A 22,434-nucleotide genomic window follows, 5' to 3' on the forward strand; every position below is an offset into this window, starting at 1 on the left:
ATCTGCAAAGAGCAATAAAGCAATGCACAGTAAAATGAGATGTGCCTGTATAATTCAGAGCTCCAGTTAACATTAAACTTCTGACCAGGGATTTTCTTTTTCAACATTTCATTCAAGAGCAAAATGTGCCCTTATAAATATCCTCCTCTCTAAGGGTTTTGGAGAGTTATCCCTGTCTTGTAATTGTATCTCCTGCAATCCTGTGGTTCCTCTTTCCAAGAATCCTGATATTTCTAAAACTGGTCCAGTAACCCTGACTTGGTTCCTGTAGTTTCTTGGTTCAGTACTTTATCTTTCACTGCACGTATTCACTCAAGCAATTAATGATTATTGAATGCCTACTATGGGCCAGACATGGCTAAGTCATGGAGAAAGCCCACAAGCCCCCTCCCCTGTCCTCATGAGGCTGTTTGATCATTTGTCTGTTGTATACTCTGACTTGAAGATAGCCCAGCCCTGGGTATTTGACAGGAGACCAGACTTCTTTGTCTTAGTAACTGTTGAACCTGAAAGCTTTATGCTTTGTATGTAGCATAAAAGAAACAAGCTTTCTGGAGAGGGGAATGAAGGAAGATGAGGGTTTACCCCCTACAAGACTGTCTGACTGGGGAAGTAAATTGAAGAGAGGTCTTATTGCATTGACCTGGCATTATTTGCTAAGAAGCCATCAGCAGTCGGCTAGACCTGTTGCTTTAAATGGCAGGGGTGTTCTGCTGAGTGCAGGAGCGGTAGATAATCATCGCTTAATGCCTCTTGGTTTCCTGTAGAGGTAGCGGGTCATTTGTGAATACAGAAATATTTGTGAAGAGTGAAGAGGGATACTGGAGCTGAGCAGAAGAGAGAAACTTGTATAGCTATACTTGGCTATCCAGCTGGATTTTAATGAAGTGTGTGGATTAGAAATGACCATATTTCTCCCTCTCTTGATACAGTCATCAATCACCAGAACAGCAAAATTGCTTGTCAGTAATTTTGCATCATTTATCAAACACTTACTTGTTCTATTTGGTGCAACGGGAAGAGGACAGGGTATGTAGGGAATCCAGGTCCCGTATTAAAGGGACACGTGGTGTCACGAGGGAGGCTAGAATGAAACATACGAACACGTCTGGACAAAAGCATCAGACGTACAGAATGCGGGACATAGGCGAATTCAATATACACTTAGTTGCTATGCCATTTTGCCTCCTTGTTCTGAAAGCCTGTCTTATTTTAAACAAAATATAGAGTCCTTTTTACCAGTCACTCAGTTCCAACGTGGAGTTGCTTTCCTCCTGTGTTATGTGAGTGCTGTGTGGATGTGAAGAAACTTAGAGAAACAGAATAGTCATTCTTCTATTGTTGTCCTGCTTGGGGTGGACGGGTGGTGTCACTTGAGAACAAACTGAATTCCTGGCAGACTGTATGGAAGAAAACATAGTAGATACCCCAAATATGTCAACTATTTTGTGCTCTCCTCATCAAAGCTTCCCTTCTCTCTTGCTGAAATGAGTGAGTAGTTACTCAGTGTGTGGGTGAAAAGGAGGGAGCCATAAAATTCAGAAGGCCCTAGGGACAAGCCTGAAGACGGAAAGCAATTTTTGTTTGTAAATACAAGTCTTAATGATTCAATCCAGTAGCCCTTTAGAAAATAAATATTGTTATCTACCCATCTCCTTCCTGCCAGGTACTTCCTACTTGTGTAGCTACCTCGTTGCATCGACAGTCTGACCTGCTACACACCAACACCCTACATTTAGAGAGTTCACTCTGCACACTCCAAGGGACCTCCTCAGCTTGCTGTGTTCCGTGCGTGTGTTGCTAATCTAATAAAGGATTTGGTTCAAAAGCAGCCTCTTACTGCCCTTTCAATCAGGGAAGTAAACTTGAATTGTAGTCAGAGTGATTTAGGTTGGGATCTGAGCAAGACCTGACCAGCTGGAAAAGCAGGATGAGAGTCAATTTTTTCTACCTTGGTGCCTGATCGCTGGTCTTAAGTGTGGCTAGCAAGTGAAATCACGACCCTAGGAAAGCTCATCCTCCTGAGTCTTAGTTTCCATCTCAGTACAGATGGTGAGTTGTTCCAATGATTTCACAGGCTTTCCCCACTGCTGGGGCACTGAATGTTGTAACTTTAAGAATAATTAGCTGCAGTGAAAGTCGGGGTGGTGATATATGTTGGGGTAATGTGACCAAGATGGCGAAGTGTGAGACCCCAGCCCCCACCACCCACAAAGATCAACAGTTAGACAATGATACGCTATCAAAAAGAGCTCAGGGCGAGCTTGGGAGTCCAACTGAGAAACTGCAGCAAGGACCTCCTTGGTGGTCCAGTGGCTAAGACTCCACGCTTTCAAATGCAGGGGCCCCAGGTTTGATCCCTGGTTGGAGAACTAGATTTCACATGTCACAGTGAAGATCAAAGATCCCGCGTACTGCAGCTAAGACCTGACACAGCCAAATAAATAAATACTTTCTTTTTATATAAGAAGAAACTTCAGCAGCACAGTGGAACAAAACCCCGGAAAATAACTCACAAAAAGGTTGCTTGCAGCATCTGATCCCCCAGGCCAGTGCTACTCAGGGCCAAGGGTTGAGCCTCCCCAAGTAGGAAGAAGTTTTCCTCACCAAGAAAAGGAGAACGGGGTGAGCAGCCAGCCTCCCCAGCCTTTCGGGAAGCTGAGCAAAGGACCCACTTGGGTCTCACCCAACCAGAGGCTGGCAAAGCTGAGATGAACAGAGATGGGGAGGAGCAAGGAAACAGCAGGGGCTGCCAGTGTCAGCCACATGATGGGGATGACAGGCTCCCTGTGACCTGCTCTCAGACCCCAGCACCTTTCCCCCCGAAGTAGCCAACAGCCAGCACAGCCAACCCAGACCCCCTGTAGATGTCACTGGTTTTTGTCCCGTGGATATTCTCATTCGTGGACACCAGCCGTCTGAGCCCCTCCCTGCTCCTCACCTCCCACTGCCTTGCTAGGGCTCAGGATCCACACCAGCAGCCAGCCCAGACCTCTGTGGCCACCCAAGTACACGACACCAGCCTAGAGCCCTGTGGGTGACCCCCACTTCTGTGCATGTGCGGGGGGCTGGCTCCTCCAGCTGTGCACTTGCGCACTGCCGGCCAGACCCTCATCACAGGCTTCTACTGCTGTACTGTACCTGTGGCAAGATCCTTCAATATGGAACGGCAAGCCAACAACCAAGGCCCTCACAACTGCCTGAGGGCCTGAACCTGGCTCTATTTCTAGTCACCGGCCTCCATCACTCAGCATGTGCACGCTCCCAACCAGACGCTCATGACCAGCCTCCGCTGCCACACGTGCTCCTGGGGAGACCCTGCAGCCATAGTACCCACCAGGGCCTCCACAGCTCCTGTGGGCCAGGCCTAGCGCTGTCTCCTGTCGCTGACCTGCTCCACCAGGCTCATCTGCAAGGAACCCCTCCAGCTTGGTGGCCAATACCAGCCTCCACGGCAGTGCACGCATGGTGAGACCTTGCAGCCACAGTAATGAATGCTGACAGCCAAGGGACCCCACAGCTGCCAGTGTACCTGCAGCTGGCCCAGACCCTTGGCAGCTGGCCCTTGCCCCTACCTGTTTGTGTAAGTCTGAAATGAGTATTTGCAACTACATAGGCACCTGCAACTGGCCCCTGCAGCTGAGTTTGTATATACCACCAGCTTCAGCCCCCACCACTGCCTGCCAGGTCCTGAGCCACTGGACCTGAGATGCACTGAGGGCTCCACTAGCCCTTGCAGTCACTGTGGTCAATGCTATGCCCCCCAGCAGCCTGAACAGATGAGACATCAGCCCCCAATCCTGTATCTGAGAGCCTGCACCACTAGATGCAAGGTTAGAGAATCTTCCAGCATGCTTCCACCATAGAAGAAAGTCTTTCCATACCAAAGTCAACCCATAAAGTCTGAAAGAGATAACTGCTTCTGTAAATGCACAACATCTATGCAAGGCTACAAGGATCAGGAAGAGATTGAGGGCAACATGACGTCACCAAAGGAACACAGTAAACTTTCACTAACTTTGCTGGACAAAGGATTCAAAATAAGTGTTCCAAAGATGCTCAGAGGTCTACAAAAAACACAGGTAAGCAGTTTAACAAAATCAGGAAAAAAAATACAAACTATTCAAGAAGTTCAGTACAGAGATGGCAAACATAAGACAACCAAACAAATTTTGGAGCTAAAAATAACAATGACTGTGATGACCTAGAGAGGTAGGTTGGGAGAGGGGACAGAGGTGCTAGAGGGAGGAGATATATATGTATTTATGACTGATTATGTTGTACAGCAGAAACCAATGCAACATTATAAAGTAATTATCCTCCAATTAAAAAAAATTTTTTTTAATATGGTCACTGAACTGAAGAATTCAGTAGACAGCTTCATCAGTAGATTGGACCAAGTTGAAGAAATTGATCTATCCAGTTTGAAGCTATCCAATCAAAAAGAACAAAAGAAAATAAAAAGGAATGTAGAAAACGTACAGGACTTAAGTGACTTAAGGATTAAGTGAAAAGAATTTACCTGCCATGAGAGTCCAGAAAAAAAGAATCACTGATGACTTAATAACTTAGATTGCTACTCTGTGGGGTATTTTAGATGTGGAATCTGAAAACATTGAGTTTTGGAATGGAATGGAACAGAGAATGGAATGGTGGTTGCCAGGGGCTGAGAGGTAGGGGAAATGCGGTGATGTTGGTTAAATAGTACAGACTATCAGTCATAAGATGAATAAGCTCAAGTATCTAGGGTACAGCATGGTGGCTACAGTTAGCAATACTGTATCGTACACACCGAAAGTTGCTGTGACGGAAGAGCTTTAATAGTCTCTCTGTAACAATGACAACATAATTTAAGAGGAGATAGTGGTGGCGAATGTGCTGCGACGTGTACAGATATCAAGGCAAATGCTTCCATCTGATCTGTATATAGCACCCTAATCTGTTTCTTTATAGAAATGCATTGCTGAGAATGACCACTTACAGTAGCACTCTTCCCATGTGATTTTTGCTCTCTGCAAGGCTAGCACGTGTATTTTCATCCTCTCTAAAGGAAGAGGCTTTGCAGTGGAGGGTCTACTGTCATTTTTATTTTCCTTCTCGTCAGTTCACAGCCAAATCAGAGGCTCAATATGGACCCTAAGTTAGAACCAGTTTAAAACGAATTTGGCAACTTCTGAGTTCAAACCAATCTAAATTAGATTCTAAGTTAGAACCGGTTTAAAACGTTGTGGCAACTTCTGAGTCCTCCATCTCCTTTCACCGACTCCTCTCAATCCAATAACAAAGGCAACTGTGCCTCTGTGTAGTGCTCCAGAGAAGATTCAGGAGTTCCAGGTAGAGTCAGTAATAACAATGCTGCGGTTCCCAGACTGCAGCTCTCCTCATTCCTCCTCCAGCTTCCAACCTTTCCAGCAAGGTACCACTGCCCGCCTCTCCATATAATCCCACTACTACAGTATTACATCCAAAGCTACACCTTGACACTCGGAAACACACATTCATCTTAATATCTATAGCACTTAGTACTTCCTGGCACATACTAGATGTTTAATAAGTATTTGCTGAATATATTAGATGCACTTCCTAATGTTACATTTGCCAAAATATCTTACTTGATTTTATACTGGCTCTGTGATAATGGGGATATGGGGCTTCCCCTGTGGCTCAGCTGGTAAAGAATCCACCTGCAGTGTGGGAGACTTGGGTTTGATTCCTGGGTTAGGAAGATCCCCTGGAGAAGGGGAAGGCTACTCACTCCAGTATTCTGGCCTGGAGAATTCCATGGACTGTATAGTACATGGGATCTCAAAGAGTCGGACACGACTGAGCGACTTTCGCTTTGTGTTGATAGAATTTTGCTCCCTGAAGTTAATGGCATCCAACTGATTTATAAGAACAAAGAGATATTTGTGTGCAGGTAGATAAAGGGTTTTCAGAATATCCCAAATCTGTCGGTTGTTAAATTCTTACTAGTCTGGAAAGATGTCAGGAGACACTTAGATGTCCTGTAATTTTAGCCTGTCCTTTCCCAGAAATGCAGGTTTCCCTGCTGTCTCAGACAGTAAAGAATCCGCCTGCAATACAAGAGGACATAGGTTCAATCCCTGAGTCGGGAAGATTCCCCGGAGAAGGGAATGGCGGCCTACTCCAGTTTTCTTGCCTGGAGAATTCCATGAGCAGAAGAGCCTGCTGGGCTACAGTCTGTGGGGTTTAAAAGAGTCAGGCACACCTGAGCGACTAGCACGTTTTTTCTTACCCAGAAATGCAACTGGTTGTATTTATCAGGTTAAATATGAGGGAAAAATAAATATTGGTATTGAGTTTTGCTTTCCATTATATCTCCAGAAGTGTGATTGCCTTAAGAATAAATTTTAAACTATTAAGTATTTCATAGTCATGAAATAGTGTCTATTGAAGAAATGTTACCTGACTTCTTATCAGAAACTCTGGAGATCAGAAGACAACGGAACATCTTTAAGGTGCTGACTGAAAAGTATTTTCTAATCTAGAATTTATAGCCAGTAAAAGTATATTTCCATAATACAAGTAAAATAAAGACAGTATCAGATAAGCAAAAGCTGAGATAACTTGTTACCATCAAACCCGTACTAAAAGAAGTATCAAAGGAAGTTCTTAATTCTGACATAAGATAAACGAAACTAGAAGGAAATGTGGGTCTAAAGTAGAGAAGAGTTAGAAGTAATAATCAGATAAAAACTATTTTTATTTTCTTAAAATTTAAAAAAATTGATTATTTAAATAAAATATCAATTTGTTATAAGATTTATAATGCATTTAAGTTAAATATATATTTATAGCACAAAATATGAAGCTACTAATACAAATGAAATTATAATATTGTAGAATTCTCATACATGAAATTATATAACAATACATAATAACATAAATACTATTACTATATAATATAGTTAATCATATTATTTAGGCTGTGATGATTTAAGGATATTTATTTTAATCTCTGGGAACACCGCTTTTAAAAACAGGAAAGAAAAGAAAGAGTTTAGTTAAAAAGCCAGAGGAAGACATCGTCAATGATATAGATAGTGAATCAGTCACTGGAAAACTAAGTTATACTCAGTTAACCCAAAAGAAGATAAGAAAGAAGAGACAAAAAAAGCTCACACAGAAGAGAGTGGAAAAATACACAACAAATATTATAAGGGTGTGTTCTAGGCTCAGAAAGAAAGCTCCAGTTTTCTGAGCGGAAAGAGCAACAAGGAATTCTACCTCATTTTAGTTTGATTTTAAACATATAGAATGTATGGCAGGACAGCAAGGAAGGGCACTAGAAAGATATATTTCTCTCTCCTGTATATAAACGGCAGAAATGAATTCTTGATGTTAAAAGGCGATTGCTTGCTGCAGTGGAAGAGATCCAGTCCCTCTGATGCAGGAACTAAGTTCTAATGTGAGTCTAACTGAGTCTAAGTCCTAACGTGAACCAGTGACTTGCATGTGATCTTGGGTAGGCACATTAATCCTTGGAGCAGCACCTTCTTATCTATAAATGCAAATTCTGATGCCTTTCTCTTGTGTTGTTGTAAAAATTCAGTAAGATCACAAATATAAACTGCCTGTGACAATAGAACAGTCTCAAAAAATGTTATTTCACTTCCTCTCAGACCAAATCTACAATTCTCTAACATGCACAAAATGAGGATACAGTCAGAATTTTTAGAGAAAAATGCACGTATGAGAATAGTTTGACTGTTAGACTGTAACCAGTGCCTTTTAATTTCTCTCTGGCTATCATTATAACTCTCCTCTCCTGGGTGCTACCTGCTTTTTCTTTCATTGTTTTTAATCTTCAGTTAAATATCATATCCCATTTTATATCCATGACAAAGAAGAAAGTATATATCCAGAGTTTTCTGCTTGATATCCTTTCCTTCTCTTGGGTGTGTTTCTTGCTTAAAAGGAAGAATAGAAAGGAACCTAGAGGATACTAATCAAAATAAATGTGTCTTTTTCTGAAAGTATTTCCCGAGTCATGAATTTGTGTCATTTCGGTATTATCTTTGAGCAAGTTCAACTTGTTAAGGACATTTTCTGGGTTCCGTATTCCTAAGTGTGCTGCTTTAATGTCCCACTCTGTGCTTTTCAGAAAAGCTAGACCTGAAAGCAAATCTTTTTGACCTTGGAGTGTGCAAGCTTTTGCTCTTTGTCTAACACTAGAGAGCCTTTTGTCTAGCCGGGGAAGTGCTGTTCCCTACCTCACTAATAAGATCGCTGCCACTGAAAATGAAATATGAGATCTAGACTCGCCAGTTTGCATTGGTTCAGAATTCTTCCCCAGGGAATACTTGTTCATTATGTTAGTGCTTTAGAAATCAGGGGAATTGGAAAAAAATCACTCACCCCATGCAATTTCATTTCCCTCCCATAATGTTACTATGGCAACTCCACATCCTTGCTCCTTCTCTCCTGTCCAGCTGCATATATTGCCTATCTTGAGGCAGCCTCCCTTGAGCCCCAAGAACTGCCTTTGTCAAGCATTTTTCAATTGGAGGTCAAAACTATATCCTGTTGTATTTGGTTGAGGGACTGCTTTTTGGTCCAGGACTGTTCAAAGTGACACTGTGCATTAATTGTAAATTTCTAGGTGTTGGGAGTGGATAAGAATCCTTATATTATATTGGAAAAACCATTGCTCTAATTTTAAGGAAAAGAGTTCCCTGCTATGTTAACCAGTACACTGCTACGTTACAAAACAAAATATCCACAATACCTCTTATGTTAAAGCTTATAATGTCCTGAAGTAGAAAAACGAGGGAGGACCTTAATTAGAGCAAATATTCTCATATTTCTCTTACTTTCTAATTCTTTTTTTACTGAAGTATAGAAAATTTACAATGGGTTGATTTCTGTTGTACAGCAGTGATTCAGATATACATATACTTTTTCATATTGTTTTCTGTTATTATTTATCACAGGATATTGAATATAGTTCCCTGTGCTATACAGAAGGACCTTGTTGTTTATTCAGTCTATATCTAATAGTTTGCATCTGCTTACCCCAAACTCCATCCTTCCATTCACCTCACCTCCCCCTTGGCAACCACAAATCTGTTAACACTCCATGTCTATGAGTCTATTTCTATATAGCAGATAAGTTCCTTTGTATCGTATTTTAGATTCTGCATATAAGTGATTTCATATGGCATTTGTCTTTCTCTTTTTGACTTACTTCACTGGTACGATAATCTCTTTGGCTTCCCTGATAGCTCAGTTGATCAAGAATCCGCCTGCAATACAGGAGACCCTGGTTCGATTCCTGGGTCAGGAAGATCCACTGGAGAAGGGATAGGCTATCCACTCCTGTATTCTTGGGCTTCCCCTGTGGCTCAGCTGGTAAAGAATCTGCCTGCAATGCACAAGACCTGGGTTCAGTCCCTGGGTTGGAAGGATCCCCTGGAGAAGGGAATGGCTACCTGCAGCATTCTGGCCTGGAGAATTCCATGGACTGTATAGTCTATGGGGTCTCAAAGAGTCCGTGGGGTTGCAAAGAGATATCGTACGGTATTAGTCTTTCCCTTTCTGACTGACTTCACTTGTATGATAATCTCTAGTTCTATCCACGCTGCTGCAAATGGCATTATTTCCTTCTTTTTTATGGTCTTACCTTCTTATTCTTAATGCTAAGAAGACTGAGTCATGTTCTTCAGTGTAATTCCAGTTTATAAGTCACTTATCTATTGAGAATTTTATTTTTTTTCTGGAACAATAAGGTATTTAATAGCACTTCTAGGGTATAAATTTTCCAGCAAATTTGGAAAATTCAGCGATGGCCACAGGACTGGAAAAGGTCAGTTTTCATTCCAATCCCAAGGAAAGACAGTGCCAAAGAATGCTCAAACTACCACACAATTGCACTCATCTCACATGCTAGTAAAGTAATGCTCAAAATTCTCCCAAGCTAGGCTTCAGCAGTACGTGAACTATGAACTTCCAGATGTTCAAGCTGGTTTTAGAAAAGGAAGAGGAACCAGAGATCAAATTGCCAACATCTGTTGGATCATCAAAAAGGCAAGAGAGTTCCAGAAAAACAACTACTTCTGCTTTATTGACTATGCCAAAGCCTTTGACTGTGTGGATCACAATAAACTGTGGAAAATTCTGAGAGAGATGGGAATATCAGACCACCTGACCTGCCTCTTGAGAAACCTATATGCAGGTCAGGAAGCAACAGTTAGAACTGGACATGGATCAACAGACTGGTTCCAAATAGGACAAGGAGTACATCAAGGCTGCATATTGTCACCCTGCTTATTTAACTTCTATGCAGAGTACATCATGAGAAACGCTGGGCTGGAAGAAGCACGAGCTGGAATCAAGATTGCTGGGAGAAATATCAGTAACCTCAGATATGCAGATGACACCACCCTTATGGCAGAAAGTGAAGAGGAACTAAAAAGCCTCTTGATGAAAGTGAAAGAGGAGAGTGAAAAAGTTGGCTTAAAGCTCAACATTCAGAAAACGAAGATCATGGCATCTGGTCCCATCACTTCATGGGAAATAGATGGGAAACAGTGGCTGACTTTATTTTGGGGGGCTCCAAAATCACAGCAGATGGTGATTGCAGCCATGAAATTAAAAGATGCTTGCTCTTTGGAAGGAAAGTTATGACCAACTTAGATAGCATATTAAAAAAGCAGAGACATTACTTTGCCAACAGAGGTCCATCTAGTCAAGGCTATGGTTTTTCCTGTGGTCATGTATGGATGTGAGAGTTGGACTGTGAAGAAAGCTGAGCGCCAAAGAATTGATGCTTTTGAACTGTGGTGTTGGAGAAGACTCTTGAGAGTCCCTTGGACTGCAAGGAGATCCAGCCAGTCCATTCTGAAGGAGATCAGTCCTGGGTGTTCTTTGGAAGGACTGATGCTAAAGCTGAAAGTCCAGTACTTTGGCCACCTCATGCAAAGAGTTGACTCATTGGAAAAGACTCTGATGTTGGGAGGGATCGGGGGCAGGAGGAGAATGGGACGACAGAGGATGAGATGGTTGGATGGCATCACCGACTTGATGGACATGAGTCTGAGTGAACTCCGGGAGATGGTGATGGACAGGGAGGCCTGGCGTGCTGCGATTCATGGGGTCACAAAGAGTCGGACACGACTGAGCGACTGAACTGAACTAAACTGAAGGGTATAAAATCAGTCTAGTCTTAAACATAGAAAATAAGAAGGAAAGGAATTTTTAAGCAGCCAACCCAAAAGCCCATTCATTCACCCACTCATTCTCATTGACTCAGTCATTTTTATTAAGCAATTTCATGAACATGGTACTGAGTTACCTTCTCTATGAGATTCAAGTATCCCTTTTTAAGCCATTAACTTAGCCCTCAGAAACAAACTCATTGGAATGATAATGCATGTCCACAAATAACTAAAATACTAAGCAAAATGTCATTGTTTCCCACAGAGGTTAAGATAAAATATGAAGGGAATCCTGATGGTCAAATGGTTATGTCTACCCTGAATAAGCCTTCAAAGAAAACCTATATTTTAAACAATAAGGTTTGGATCTTGGTGAAAGTGGAAAGGGACGTTTGGGGTACATGAAATAGTGCACACAAAGCAGAGAAACAAGAACAGGAGAGGCTTTTGCCAGGGACTGCAAAGAGTATAATTGAGGTGGAAGGGAAGGGGGTTAGGCAAACATTAAGTGTAGCAGCGACTGATTGGAAGACTTTGAATGCTAACCTGAGGAATTTAGGCTTCACTGAGGACTGAATCAGTTATTAAAGATTATGAACACAGAGGTATCATCAGAGCAGTGCTTCAGGAATGTGAATGATGTCCCACCTATTTCAAAGCCCAAGAAATTAGTTCAAAATTTAAATGTTTACTTTTTGTCCTCCAAAAATGGTATTAAGTAATGTCAATCCCAGCTCTCTCTCTCTCTTTTTTAAACAGAACTGTAAATCACTATGTGACTTATACTTTTCCATCTCAATGTGGATCAGCCAGTCTTTTTGATCTTCGTGACTGTATAAACTATGATGCTAATTAAAGATCTCACATTAACTCCAGGCACTGGTTTTCCACTGACCTGTGACTGTCCCAGCAGCCAGGCCGGCACTGTCTGTGCAGTCAGATAGTCGTGACATCTTATACAGCTTCCTGCTGAAAGGGATCTCTCCTGCTGGGCTTCTGGCTATTTGAAGAGCCATGCACCTGTGAAAAGTTACAGAGCAAATCTGCAGAAGATCCAAAAGAGTTAGACGTTCGCAATCAGTGTTTAAAACACTGCAAGTAAAACTACAGTTGATAGAACTGTGCTTCGGGTAGCTCTGTTGGGCTAGGAACCAATGAGGCTTTCCTTGGGGAACGTGCAGACTTTATCATTGAAACAAGGTGGTAAAACAAGCAGTGGCTAGAATGCAAAGCCCTTCACCGCTCTGACACGACTGAGAAAAAGTCACCTTTCCTGGCTGAGTCCCCAGATTCTATGAGTTTTTAATACCTAAACACCGGAGATCAGAAGTAGCAGCTGCAAAATATAAAGGAAGGCGAGGAGTGTCCGAAAGTTTGAGCAGAGAGGCTTTGTCTTAATAATTCCTGCCAAGACATGTCTTATTGGTCCTGCAGCCAGCACTGACCTCTTGCTGAATTCAGCCTGTGACACCTTAGATGAGTCATTTAACTTCTTTGAACCTGAGAGTCTTCATTTACAGAATAAAGACTATACCCTTCTGTATAAAGGTAGTTGTAAGGATACAGTGATCCAGTGTCTTGGATTTGCTTCAAAACAATACAAGAAAAAAGAAAAGGTCAGGATCGAGATGAATCAACGGGGATGCCAAGGTGACATTTGTTTTTGCTGTCCACCAGGTGCCTAGGGACTCATTACACTATTCAGTCTACTTTTGTCTGAAATAGGTTTGAAGTTTTCCCATGATTAAAACCTTTTTCGCAGGATGAAGTCAGCAAAATTATATATGTCTGTATAAGGAACAATGTATTTCAAAAGATTAAGGAGTTGAAATAGATTTTCCTCTTAGGTAGCCAAACACGTTATATTCAGTATGTAGGGTTTTGCTTGGGGGAAGATCATTTTCAAAGATATAAATGAGTTTTCTTTGAAAATGATAAATGAGTTTTCAAAGATGAATAATTTTGTGTGTGACCATAGTTTAAAAATGCCTACGTGTATTCTGTCATCCAGAGTGTACTTACGAGAAATGAGAGAATCAAATTTGACCTTTTAGTTCATAAAAGACAGTCACATTTAGAGAATGTGAATTTTGTGTGTCAGAAGTTAGATGTGATTATTGTATTATTTCTTCTTCAGTTATTTTCAGATTTTACATTACTGGGAAGACATTTGCCTTCATGGTATACTTTTAATGTCTTCTCAGATTTTACTTTATTCTATTTTGTTAGGAAAATGCTGTTTCTGACTTGGAAGACTATTATTATATTGCTTTAGTTTGCTTTAGAAGAGCAAGTGTTTGAAATTAGCATAAAAGGAAGAATATTTAAACATGTTCAAAGAATATACAGTCCAACTCGTATCATATTTGTGATTCAAATCTTGTATTTTAAGGAATTTTAATTGTACTGAGATTTGGCTAGTAGTTTAGAAATAGGATTGTACCTTATTGACTACGTATTAGATAATTAGGCTTACTTACAAGATCTGTTCATGTAGGCTAGAAAGTGACTTGAATCAGCTTTTGACGTATTTTAAAATATGGCTATCTTTAGGGTAGATATTCAGGTAGTCAACAGCAGGAATCTTCAAGATGGGAAACAAAACCAAGATGTACGAAAACTTCTTCATATGATTTGGAGCCATTTAGATCGTTTAAATGAATAAATTTCCACTTCCTCACTTCCCTGTTAATTCTCCTTTCTCACTTTTTTTTTATACAGTAGCCCTTCTCTCCTTGTCCTAAAGAAAGGCCCTGACTCTAACTGTAACCCACAAGGCCCCACGGTGCAAAACCTCTGAGGTGAAGGGAAGAGCTCAGATCACTGGTGTCCTGTTAAGAACTGCATGCTTCTGGTGCTTAGATAATCGAATTCTTCTATTGTTGCTAACAGAAAAGACCTAATGAAGTTTTCTTACGATGGATCTTTGAAAAAATCTTTGATGAAAAGTTATTAAGTGATTTTTGGCATGTAATTCAGAAATTTAGAGAATTAGTGGTATTGCCAAAAGTCCAACTATGTATTAATGCAGACAAGATGTCTCAGCACTAACATTTATAAAGACAAAAATTAGGAAAGTATTGATGCTGAATCCTGTCTCATTCTATCAATAAATTGTGAAAAAACATATGTCATTCAGAGAGGAATTTTTAATAAATTATGACTCTTGCTTAATAATCATAAAATTTATAATGTGTTGCTGCTTTGATCCATTGTGTTTGAATAATTATAATTCCAATCAGGAGATTTATTTTTGACACTTAAAGGCTTGTGTTCTCAGAAAATCTTTAAACCTTTTTTAAAATTTAGATTTATGTTTTTTTGCAGCAGGGAAGTATGATATGGTAATCAATAAAAAACACTCAAGCATAAAATTATATTACGTGAAGATACAATTATATGGGGGAAATGAAATGGAAATAGACATGCAGGAGCAAAAAGGAGCAATGTAAAATTCCTGTTACAAATTCCTATTTGAAAAGTTTATAGTATTTTTTTAAATGGTGGATACACAATTATTTATAGTACTTAGATTCCATTGGATAGTCAAAAGAGTAGTGGAACAGTTACACTTTTAACTGTCAGCTTTGCAGGGAATTACACACTTGACCACTGCCTAAACTTATGAAAAATTCAGTTCTTTAGTTGAAAAAATAGAATTATACTATGAGATACATGAGTAAATATTTGAAGCTTGCTGGTCCACAGCACTTTGGATGCCACGCTGAATCTTGATGAAGTACACTCATTCATGGAGCTTCCCACTGAATGTATTTGAAAACGTTGCCTTTTTTGATAGGATGGCCTGACGCCGCTGCACTGTGGAGCAAGAAGTGGCCATGAGCAGGTGGTGGAGATGCTGCTCGATCGGGCTGCCCCCATTCTCTCCAAAACCAAGGTAATCTCTCCCCAGGTGTTTGAGAATCACACTGTATTTAGCTTTGAACCCTTTGACTGGTTATTTTACCCAGCCTTCCGATCACATAGAATTCGCTGTAGTTTGAATGTAGCAATTAGTGTGCTCTGTGCACCAAATCTTTAGAGACCCTCAGGATCAAGTCTGAGTTCATGAGGCCTTCAGATGGAACACCCTCTACCACAGAGTCATTTGTGTGTGCGTTACTTTTGTTTTTGTTTCAGGAACACTTACTGTTTGATTTTATTCTGCAGAGTTTCTCCATAGCTCAGAAATGATTGCTTGTTGGGAAAAGAAAGACTGTAAGATTTACAGTCTGAAGTCTGGGTGCTGGCACCTTTTCTCCTGACCCTCAGTTTATTTCTTGAGAGTTCACAGACTATTAAAAAAAAAAACAAAAACAAAAACACCAAGGTATTATTTAAGTGTTAAAGGCTGGAAACTTTGGAAAGATTGTACCTTGGGCCTTTGGAACAGTTGACATATCTGAAAGGAAAACATGATGATTGCCTTAAAAAAATAATAATGTTTTACTAAGTGTCTTCTGAGTTTTTTAAATGGTAAGACCATTTAATAATATTTGAAAAACAATATTTTGTAAATAAATTTGGGGACATACAAACTACCTCAGAGTCGTTACTATTTTTATAAATCAAACTAGTGACTTTTTGAAGCTATATTAAGCTTTATAAAGAGCCGTAATTTCTAAACATGAACAACCACAAAACACGTATTACTCCTGTTTGCACTTTGATCAGTGTTTACTCAACCTTTAGTGAAGACGGACAGGGTCAAGGTTGTCTGAACAATTTTATCACTCATCACACAGAGTTTAGATTGGCAAGCGTTGGAGAAGTTATCCCATGTAATTAAGCAGCCACCCTTTTTCATTGCACGTGATGACATCTTGGACTTTTGAGTGCTTCTCATCTAAACCGCTCTACTTCTTCCGGTTCCTTTCACATAGTCCATATCTATCTTCTCTTAATCCCGCTGCTCTCTTTGAACTGCATCATCTTCCTAAACTGCTGTAATCACTTCCTTATTTGCCCCCCACCTCCCCGCCTGCTCCCTTCTAATCCTGTTCCCATTTTGCAGTAAGAGCGGCCATGTAAACATCAACCAAATCATGTCAGCCTCCTGCCTGAAAAGTCTCAAATTAATTCTCATCATTCTCTTGAAAATTAATTTTCATCTTATCAGAGCAATATGGGCACAATTAAAAAGCAAATCATTGTCTCCTCTTTCTTCTCCTATTGTTCATCTCATTGTGTATTTGGCTTTTTTTCCCTAAGAAATCTCGATTATTTTTTGATGGTTTTAATATGCAAGAACATTTTCTTGTCCTCTGAGAGCTTCTTAAAGCATCCAGTTCTTATTTTACAGATGCAATACATTCTGTTGCCTTTCAGAAAACATTTAAGATGACTTTTCTTTAAATTCTGCCACCTCTCATCTGTCCCTAACTCCTCAGGTTTCTTTGTACGTCTTTGTTGGCTTTGGCTGTCTCTTTTGTGGTGGGAGTTTCCCACCACGGTCTACCTGACCACGTGTGCCAGGCACTCACCTTTGCGTGTGAGCTTCATGAGTGCCGCAGGCAGGGCCCCTTTCAGGTGGTTCAGAGAGGTCCCTAATGTCAGGATTAGTTGCCCTTTCTCTAGGAGGTATGGTTTTTTGAGAGACGAGTTCCAAGCCTTTCTCAGGGTACTCCTAGGTGAATATGTTGGGTAAGGAAAAGGAGCTATCATTCTCCTGGGCTTTGATGTATACCTTAATGATAACAGTGATAACAATAGTTACATAGTGATTACTACATACCAGGCTCTGAGTACTTTACATATATTAACCCATTTACTCCTCACAATAACCCTGAGACATGAGTTTCATTATGCCCTTTTTATAGATGAGGAAACTGAGACCCAAAGCGATAGAGTAACTTTCTTGAGATGTCTCATTTTGTGTCAGAACAAAGAGTTGAACCTAGGTAGTCTAACTCTAGAGACCATACTCTTTTAACAGCTATTCTGTCCTTCCTTCTTCTGAGTGCCTGTTCTGAATCAGAGCCTAACCACTGCCCTCTGCTCAGCCCTGGGCCCAGAGTCCAGACTCTCCAGAGATTTAATTTCTGGTTTCCTGCAAGGCACAGGGGGGAAGTCATTTGGTTTTGTTGGGTTGGAAGGACCTGTAGACCTGACAGCCAATCCAGCTTTTGGTCCCAAGCCTCATCTTTATCCCCCAAGGTTTTCATGTTGTCACCTTTTAGACATCTGGGAGGTGAAGCCATTCTCTTCATCGTATGCTGTAGTATACTGGAGCCACACTGTTGACCCTATTATGTACATCTCTTCCTAATTCCATATTCAGTAACATCATGTTGGTAGCTTGACATCGGTCATAGAGTAGAGGTCTTTACACAGTATAAATCGGCAAGTGCTACCTGTTTTCATAGAGCTATGGTGAGCCATTTACCAGCATACCACAGATTATACCCTTCACCAGGCACTTAGGTGTCAGCCTTCTCCTTTCTCCTGGATAAGCTAACACACTTAAAATCTCTTCTCATGTTCTAAAGTAGACATCACACACGTTTTTGTTTTCTTTCCCATTGTGTGACTGTGTGGGTGTGCCTGCACACATACGTGTGCGTGCCCCATGGATTCTGTCTTTTAATTCCCTTCATGTTTTTCAGTGGAGCTTGTGAAAGTTTGGATAAACACACACATCACTTCTACCATGTTTATCCGGAAGTCCCCATGCCCACTGCGCTGGGAAGTCCTTACCAGAATCTGACCATCAGACTCATCTCTGGTCCTCACCATCTCCAGCCAAGCAGCCTCCTTCCACTTCCTATGATACCTGTTTCCTCACACTGAGCTTTCTCAGTCTGTCCAGATCTCTTCACCTATTTCTCAGCTCAGATGTCATCTTCTCAGAGAGACCTTCTTGGTTTCTTTACTTGTTTGCTACCTCTTTCTTCAATGAAATGAAAACAAGAACTTTGTCTTATGTTCAGTGCGCTTCCCCAAGCACCTCAGTCAACACCTGTTTCCTAGGAGACCTTCACCAGATATTTGTCAAATAAATATTAAGTGGATGAATGCATTCTGAACTTTAAGACCATCTCTCTAAATCTTCAAGACGTCTATCTTTCTGAGCTAAGAAAAACCATCACCCTGGACCCATGTTTTTAACTTGATGAGATGCTGTATATACATAATAAGGCCCTCCACAAGTCACTTCAGTCGTATCCGACTCTGTGAGACCCCAGAGACGGCAGCCCACCAGGCTCCCCAGTCTCTGGGACTCTCCAGGCAAGAACACTGGAGTGGGTTGCCATTTCCTTCTCCAATGAATGAAAGTGAAAGTGAAGTCGCTCAGTCGTGTCCGACCCTCAGCGACCCCATGGACTGCAGCCTTCCAGGCTCCTCCGTCCATGGGATTTTCCAGGCAAGAGTACTGGAGTGGGGTGCCATTGCCTTCTCCGTCCACAAGGCAGATGGTGTTTTTTCTTCTGGTGCTTCCCCAGTGACCTGTAAGTTACCCATTCAGAGGTGGTGGTTTTGTGTATCGTTAGAGAGTTTCCTTCTTTTTGTGACACTGCCACCCATTTCCAATCTTCACTAAGTCATTTGTCCTCTCAGAGTTTGTTTCTTTGTTTGCTTCATGTTTTCCTCTAAGGCTGTGTCAACACACAAAGCTGAGGGATGTTTTGGCAGGAGATAAACTAGTGCATATGCTCGTGGGTGGCAGTGTCTCAGATGAGAAGGGTTCCCATTCTTTGTCGCACCTTAGTTTTTACTTTGGTTCAAGATGTCGAAGCGGAAATTTTTAGGCAGAAATATCCTGATTGACTGGCCACGTATGGAGGCTTTAAATTTACACAGTTATTTATGGAGCTCTTTCTGTATATACAAGGCTCTCTGCTGGGCAGTATGGGGAAATTTTAACCCATGAAACTCTTGCTTTCAAGAAACACAAATAGTTAAAATACATGATGGGGTGTGTGAGTGACGCCATGAGAGTGATCAAAGGAAAACTTGCTTTTATTCCCCCTTAAACTGTTGTTTTATGTCATTCACAAAGAAATTAGGGGAGTTTAACTTGGCCCAGAGGATTCAGAAATCATCAGTGCTTATTTAGTATATCATTTTTTTCAAAGTTCAGTGATGATGATTTTTTTAAAAACTAAATTTACTGTCACTTCCCCGCCCCATCTAGGTTAAACCAGGTTATGTTAACTACTAAAGCCTCTCTTGATAACTGGATTCTCTGGGAATTTCCCCAGGCCGCTCCATGTTGCCCCCATATTTAAAGGGAACATGCCTGAAGAGAGTGATATCTATCTATACCTGGCTTTTGCCTTCATTGAGAAACATGTACTGAATGCTAAGTGTCATGCCAAGCCTTTTTAAAGGTTTTGTTTACCTTGTACCCTACTGTGCCATCTCTCAGCAATCCAAGCCAATGTTTTACTTATTGTATGATGACATGTCATTGAATCCAGTTAATTTAAACTGAATATTAGTCGGTCAGAGGCTTGCCATTCCTCATTGTAAATACATGGGGGCACCAGGTTGATGGGAAAAGTTGTCCTTTCGACATTGATGTGAGAAGAGATCAATAGTCAATAACAAGTATTAGTAATATAGAATGAGCAAATAAAAATCAATCTAGTGAATACCAATTTGTCCCTGCCTTACTTTATCCTTTTCAGTCTTAAGCAGTTCAGTTCAGTTCAATTCAGTTCAGTCACTCAGTCATGTCTGACTCTTTGCGACCCCGTGAATCGCAGCACGCCAGGCCTCCCTGTCAATCATCAACTCCCGGAGTTCACTCAAACTCATGTCCATTGAGTCAGTGATGCCATCCAGCCATCTCATCCTCTGTTGTCCCCTTCTCTTGCCTTCAATCTTTCCCAGCATGATGGTCTTTTCAAATGAGTCAGTTCTTTGCATCAGGTGGTCAAAGTATTGGAGTTTCAGTTTCAGCATCAGTCCTTCCAAAGAATATTCAGGACTGATTTCCTTTAGGATGGACTGGTTGGATCTCCTTGCTGTCCGAGGGACTCTCAAGAGTCTTCTCCAACACCACAGCTCAAAAGCATCAACTCTTCAGTGCTCAGCTTTCTTCACAGTCCAACTCTCACATCCACACATGACTACTGGAAAAACCATAGCTTTGACTAGACAGACCTTTGTTGGCAAATGTCTCTGCTTTTGAATATGCTGTCTAGGTTGGTCATAACTTTCCTTCCAAGGAGTAAGCATCTTTTAATTTCATGGCTTCAGTCATCATCTGCAGTGATTTTGGAGCCCCCCAAAATAAAGTCTGTCACTGTTTCCACTGTTTCCCCATCTATTTGTTGTGAAATGATGGGACCAGATGCCATGATCCTAGTTTTTTGAACGTTGAGCTTTAAGCCAGCTTTTTCACTCTCCTCTTTCACTTTTATCAAGAGGCTCTTTAGTTCTTCACTTTCTGCTATAAGGGTGGTATCATCTGCATATCTGAGGTTATTGATATTTCTCCCTGCAATCTTGATTCCAGCTTGTGTTTCATCCAGCTCAGCATGTCTCATGATGTACTCTGCATATAAGTTAAATAAGCAGGGTGACAATATGCAGCCTTGATGTACTCCTTTTCCTATTTGGAACATCTGTTGTTCCATGTCCAGTTCTAACTGTTTCTTCCTGACCTGCATACAAATTTCTCAGGAGGCAGCTCAGGTGGTCTGTTATTCCCCTTTCTTTCAGAATTTTCCATAGCTTGTTGTGATCCACACAGTCAGAATTCCATGTCATCAGGGATGCAATCAGTAGTGGCCCTAGCTCAGATGGTAAAGTGTCTGCCTGCAATGAGAGAGACCCGGATTTGATCCCTGTGTTGGGAAGACCCCCTGGAGAAGGGAATGGCAATCCACTCCAGCACTCTTGCCTGGAAAATCCCATGGACAGAGGAGCCTGATAGGCTACAGTCCATGGGGTCGCAAAGAGTCGGACACGACTGAGCGAGTTCACTTTCACTTTCACTTAGTGCAGTTTACACTGTTTTTATCTTTTCAAGTCATGGAAATTCCTTTTATTACAAAATTTTCAAACATGTGCAGAAAAAATAGCAAAATAAAGCCCTCAGTGCGCATCACTCAGCCTCCTGATTCACAGCATGAGGGCCACGTGCTTGCTCGCCACCTTGTACCCTGCTCCCTGGACCTCAACATCCATGCATTGTTTCAGAGTGAACCCTCCCTCACCAGTGAACACTTCAATACATCATGTCTAAGAGCTGAGGACTCTTTATCTTCTGAATAACCACAATATATCCCAACTGGTAATCATTTCCTCTATATCATCAAATAGCCAAACTTCAGATTTTCCTGATAGTATTATCATTTTGTCTACATTTCATTTACAGTTTGATAGCATGAAGAGATTGCTGCTGCCCAAATGTCATACCAGTTTTAAATTTGAGAAAGAAATTATCTTTGAAATTTTATTTTTGAATGATATAAGACATGGGAGGACTAGTTTAGAAAGGAATGTGAAAGTGAAGTCGCTCAGTCTTGTCCGACTCTTTGCGACCCCATGGACTGTAGCCTACCAGGCTCCTCCCTCCATGGGATTATCCAGGCAAGAGTACTGGAGTGGGTTGCCATTTCCTTCTCCAGGGGACCTTCCCAGCCCAGGGATCGAACCCTGGTCTCCTGCATTCCAGGCAGACACTTTAACCTCTGAGCCACCAGGGAAGTTTGGAAAGGAACTGCAGTTCAAAACAGTTGCCGCAAAACCTTTTAAAAAGAGATGGTATTTCCATGTGCAAATCTAGGGTTTTCATCTGTTCATATTTGTACTGCATTTTGTGTTGGGCCCATTTGCAAATGAAAGGTAAACAGTCAACTCCACTTTTCTTCTGTGTTCCAGAATGGATTGTCTCCACTGCACATGGCTACACAGGGGGATCATTTAAACTGCGTCCAGCTTCTCCTCCAGCATAATGTGCCTGTGGATGACGTCACCAATGACTACCTGACCGCCCTGCACGTAGCTGCCCACTGTGGCCATTACAAAGTCGCCAAGGTTCTCTTGGACAAGAAAGCTAATCCCAACGCCAAAGCCCTGGTGAGTGGCTCAGCTCACAAGTCCAGCCTGTGTTGTCTTGCTGACCACATGCTACCCCTACATGCAAAGGGACTCCGTGAAAATGGAAGGTCTAGTTTAGTAAAGTATATACTTCTTGTCAACCTTCAATAGCCTTCTTGTAAATTTATAAACCCTTTTATTTCCACCATAACCAAGGCTGGTGAGGCTGATTTAAATCATTAGCCTCTTTATAGTCACATTTGTG

At 41.3% G+C, this 22,434-nt stretch overlaps 1 protein-coding gene across 2 annotated transcripts in view; it reads left to right on the plus strand.

Moving 5' to 3' along the window:
* Positions 1 to 22,434, plus strand: part of ANK3 (ankyrin 3) — a 750,492-nt gene that overhangs the window by 549,207 nt on the left and 178,851 nt on the right. For both annotated transcript variants that reach the window (XM_018042183.1, XM_018042184.1), the window contains 2 exons: positions 14,977 to 15,075; positions 22,011 to 22,208. In XM_018042183.1, coding sequence (XP_017897672.1) covers positions 14,977 to 15,075; positions 22,011 to 22,208 — 297 coding nt within the window. The remainder of the gene's footprint in view (positions 1 to 14,976; positions 15,076 to 22,010; positions 22,209 to 22,434) is intronic.

This window comes from Capra hircus, chromosome 28 (assembly GCF_001704415.2).
Source record: "Capra hircus breed San Clemente chromosome 28, ASM170441v1, whole genome shotgun sequence".
Classification (NCBI taxonomy): Eukaryota; Metazoa; Chordata; class Mammalia; order Artiodactyla; family Bovidae; genus Capra; species Capra hircus.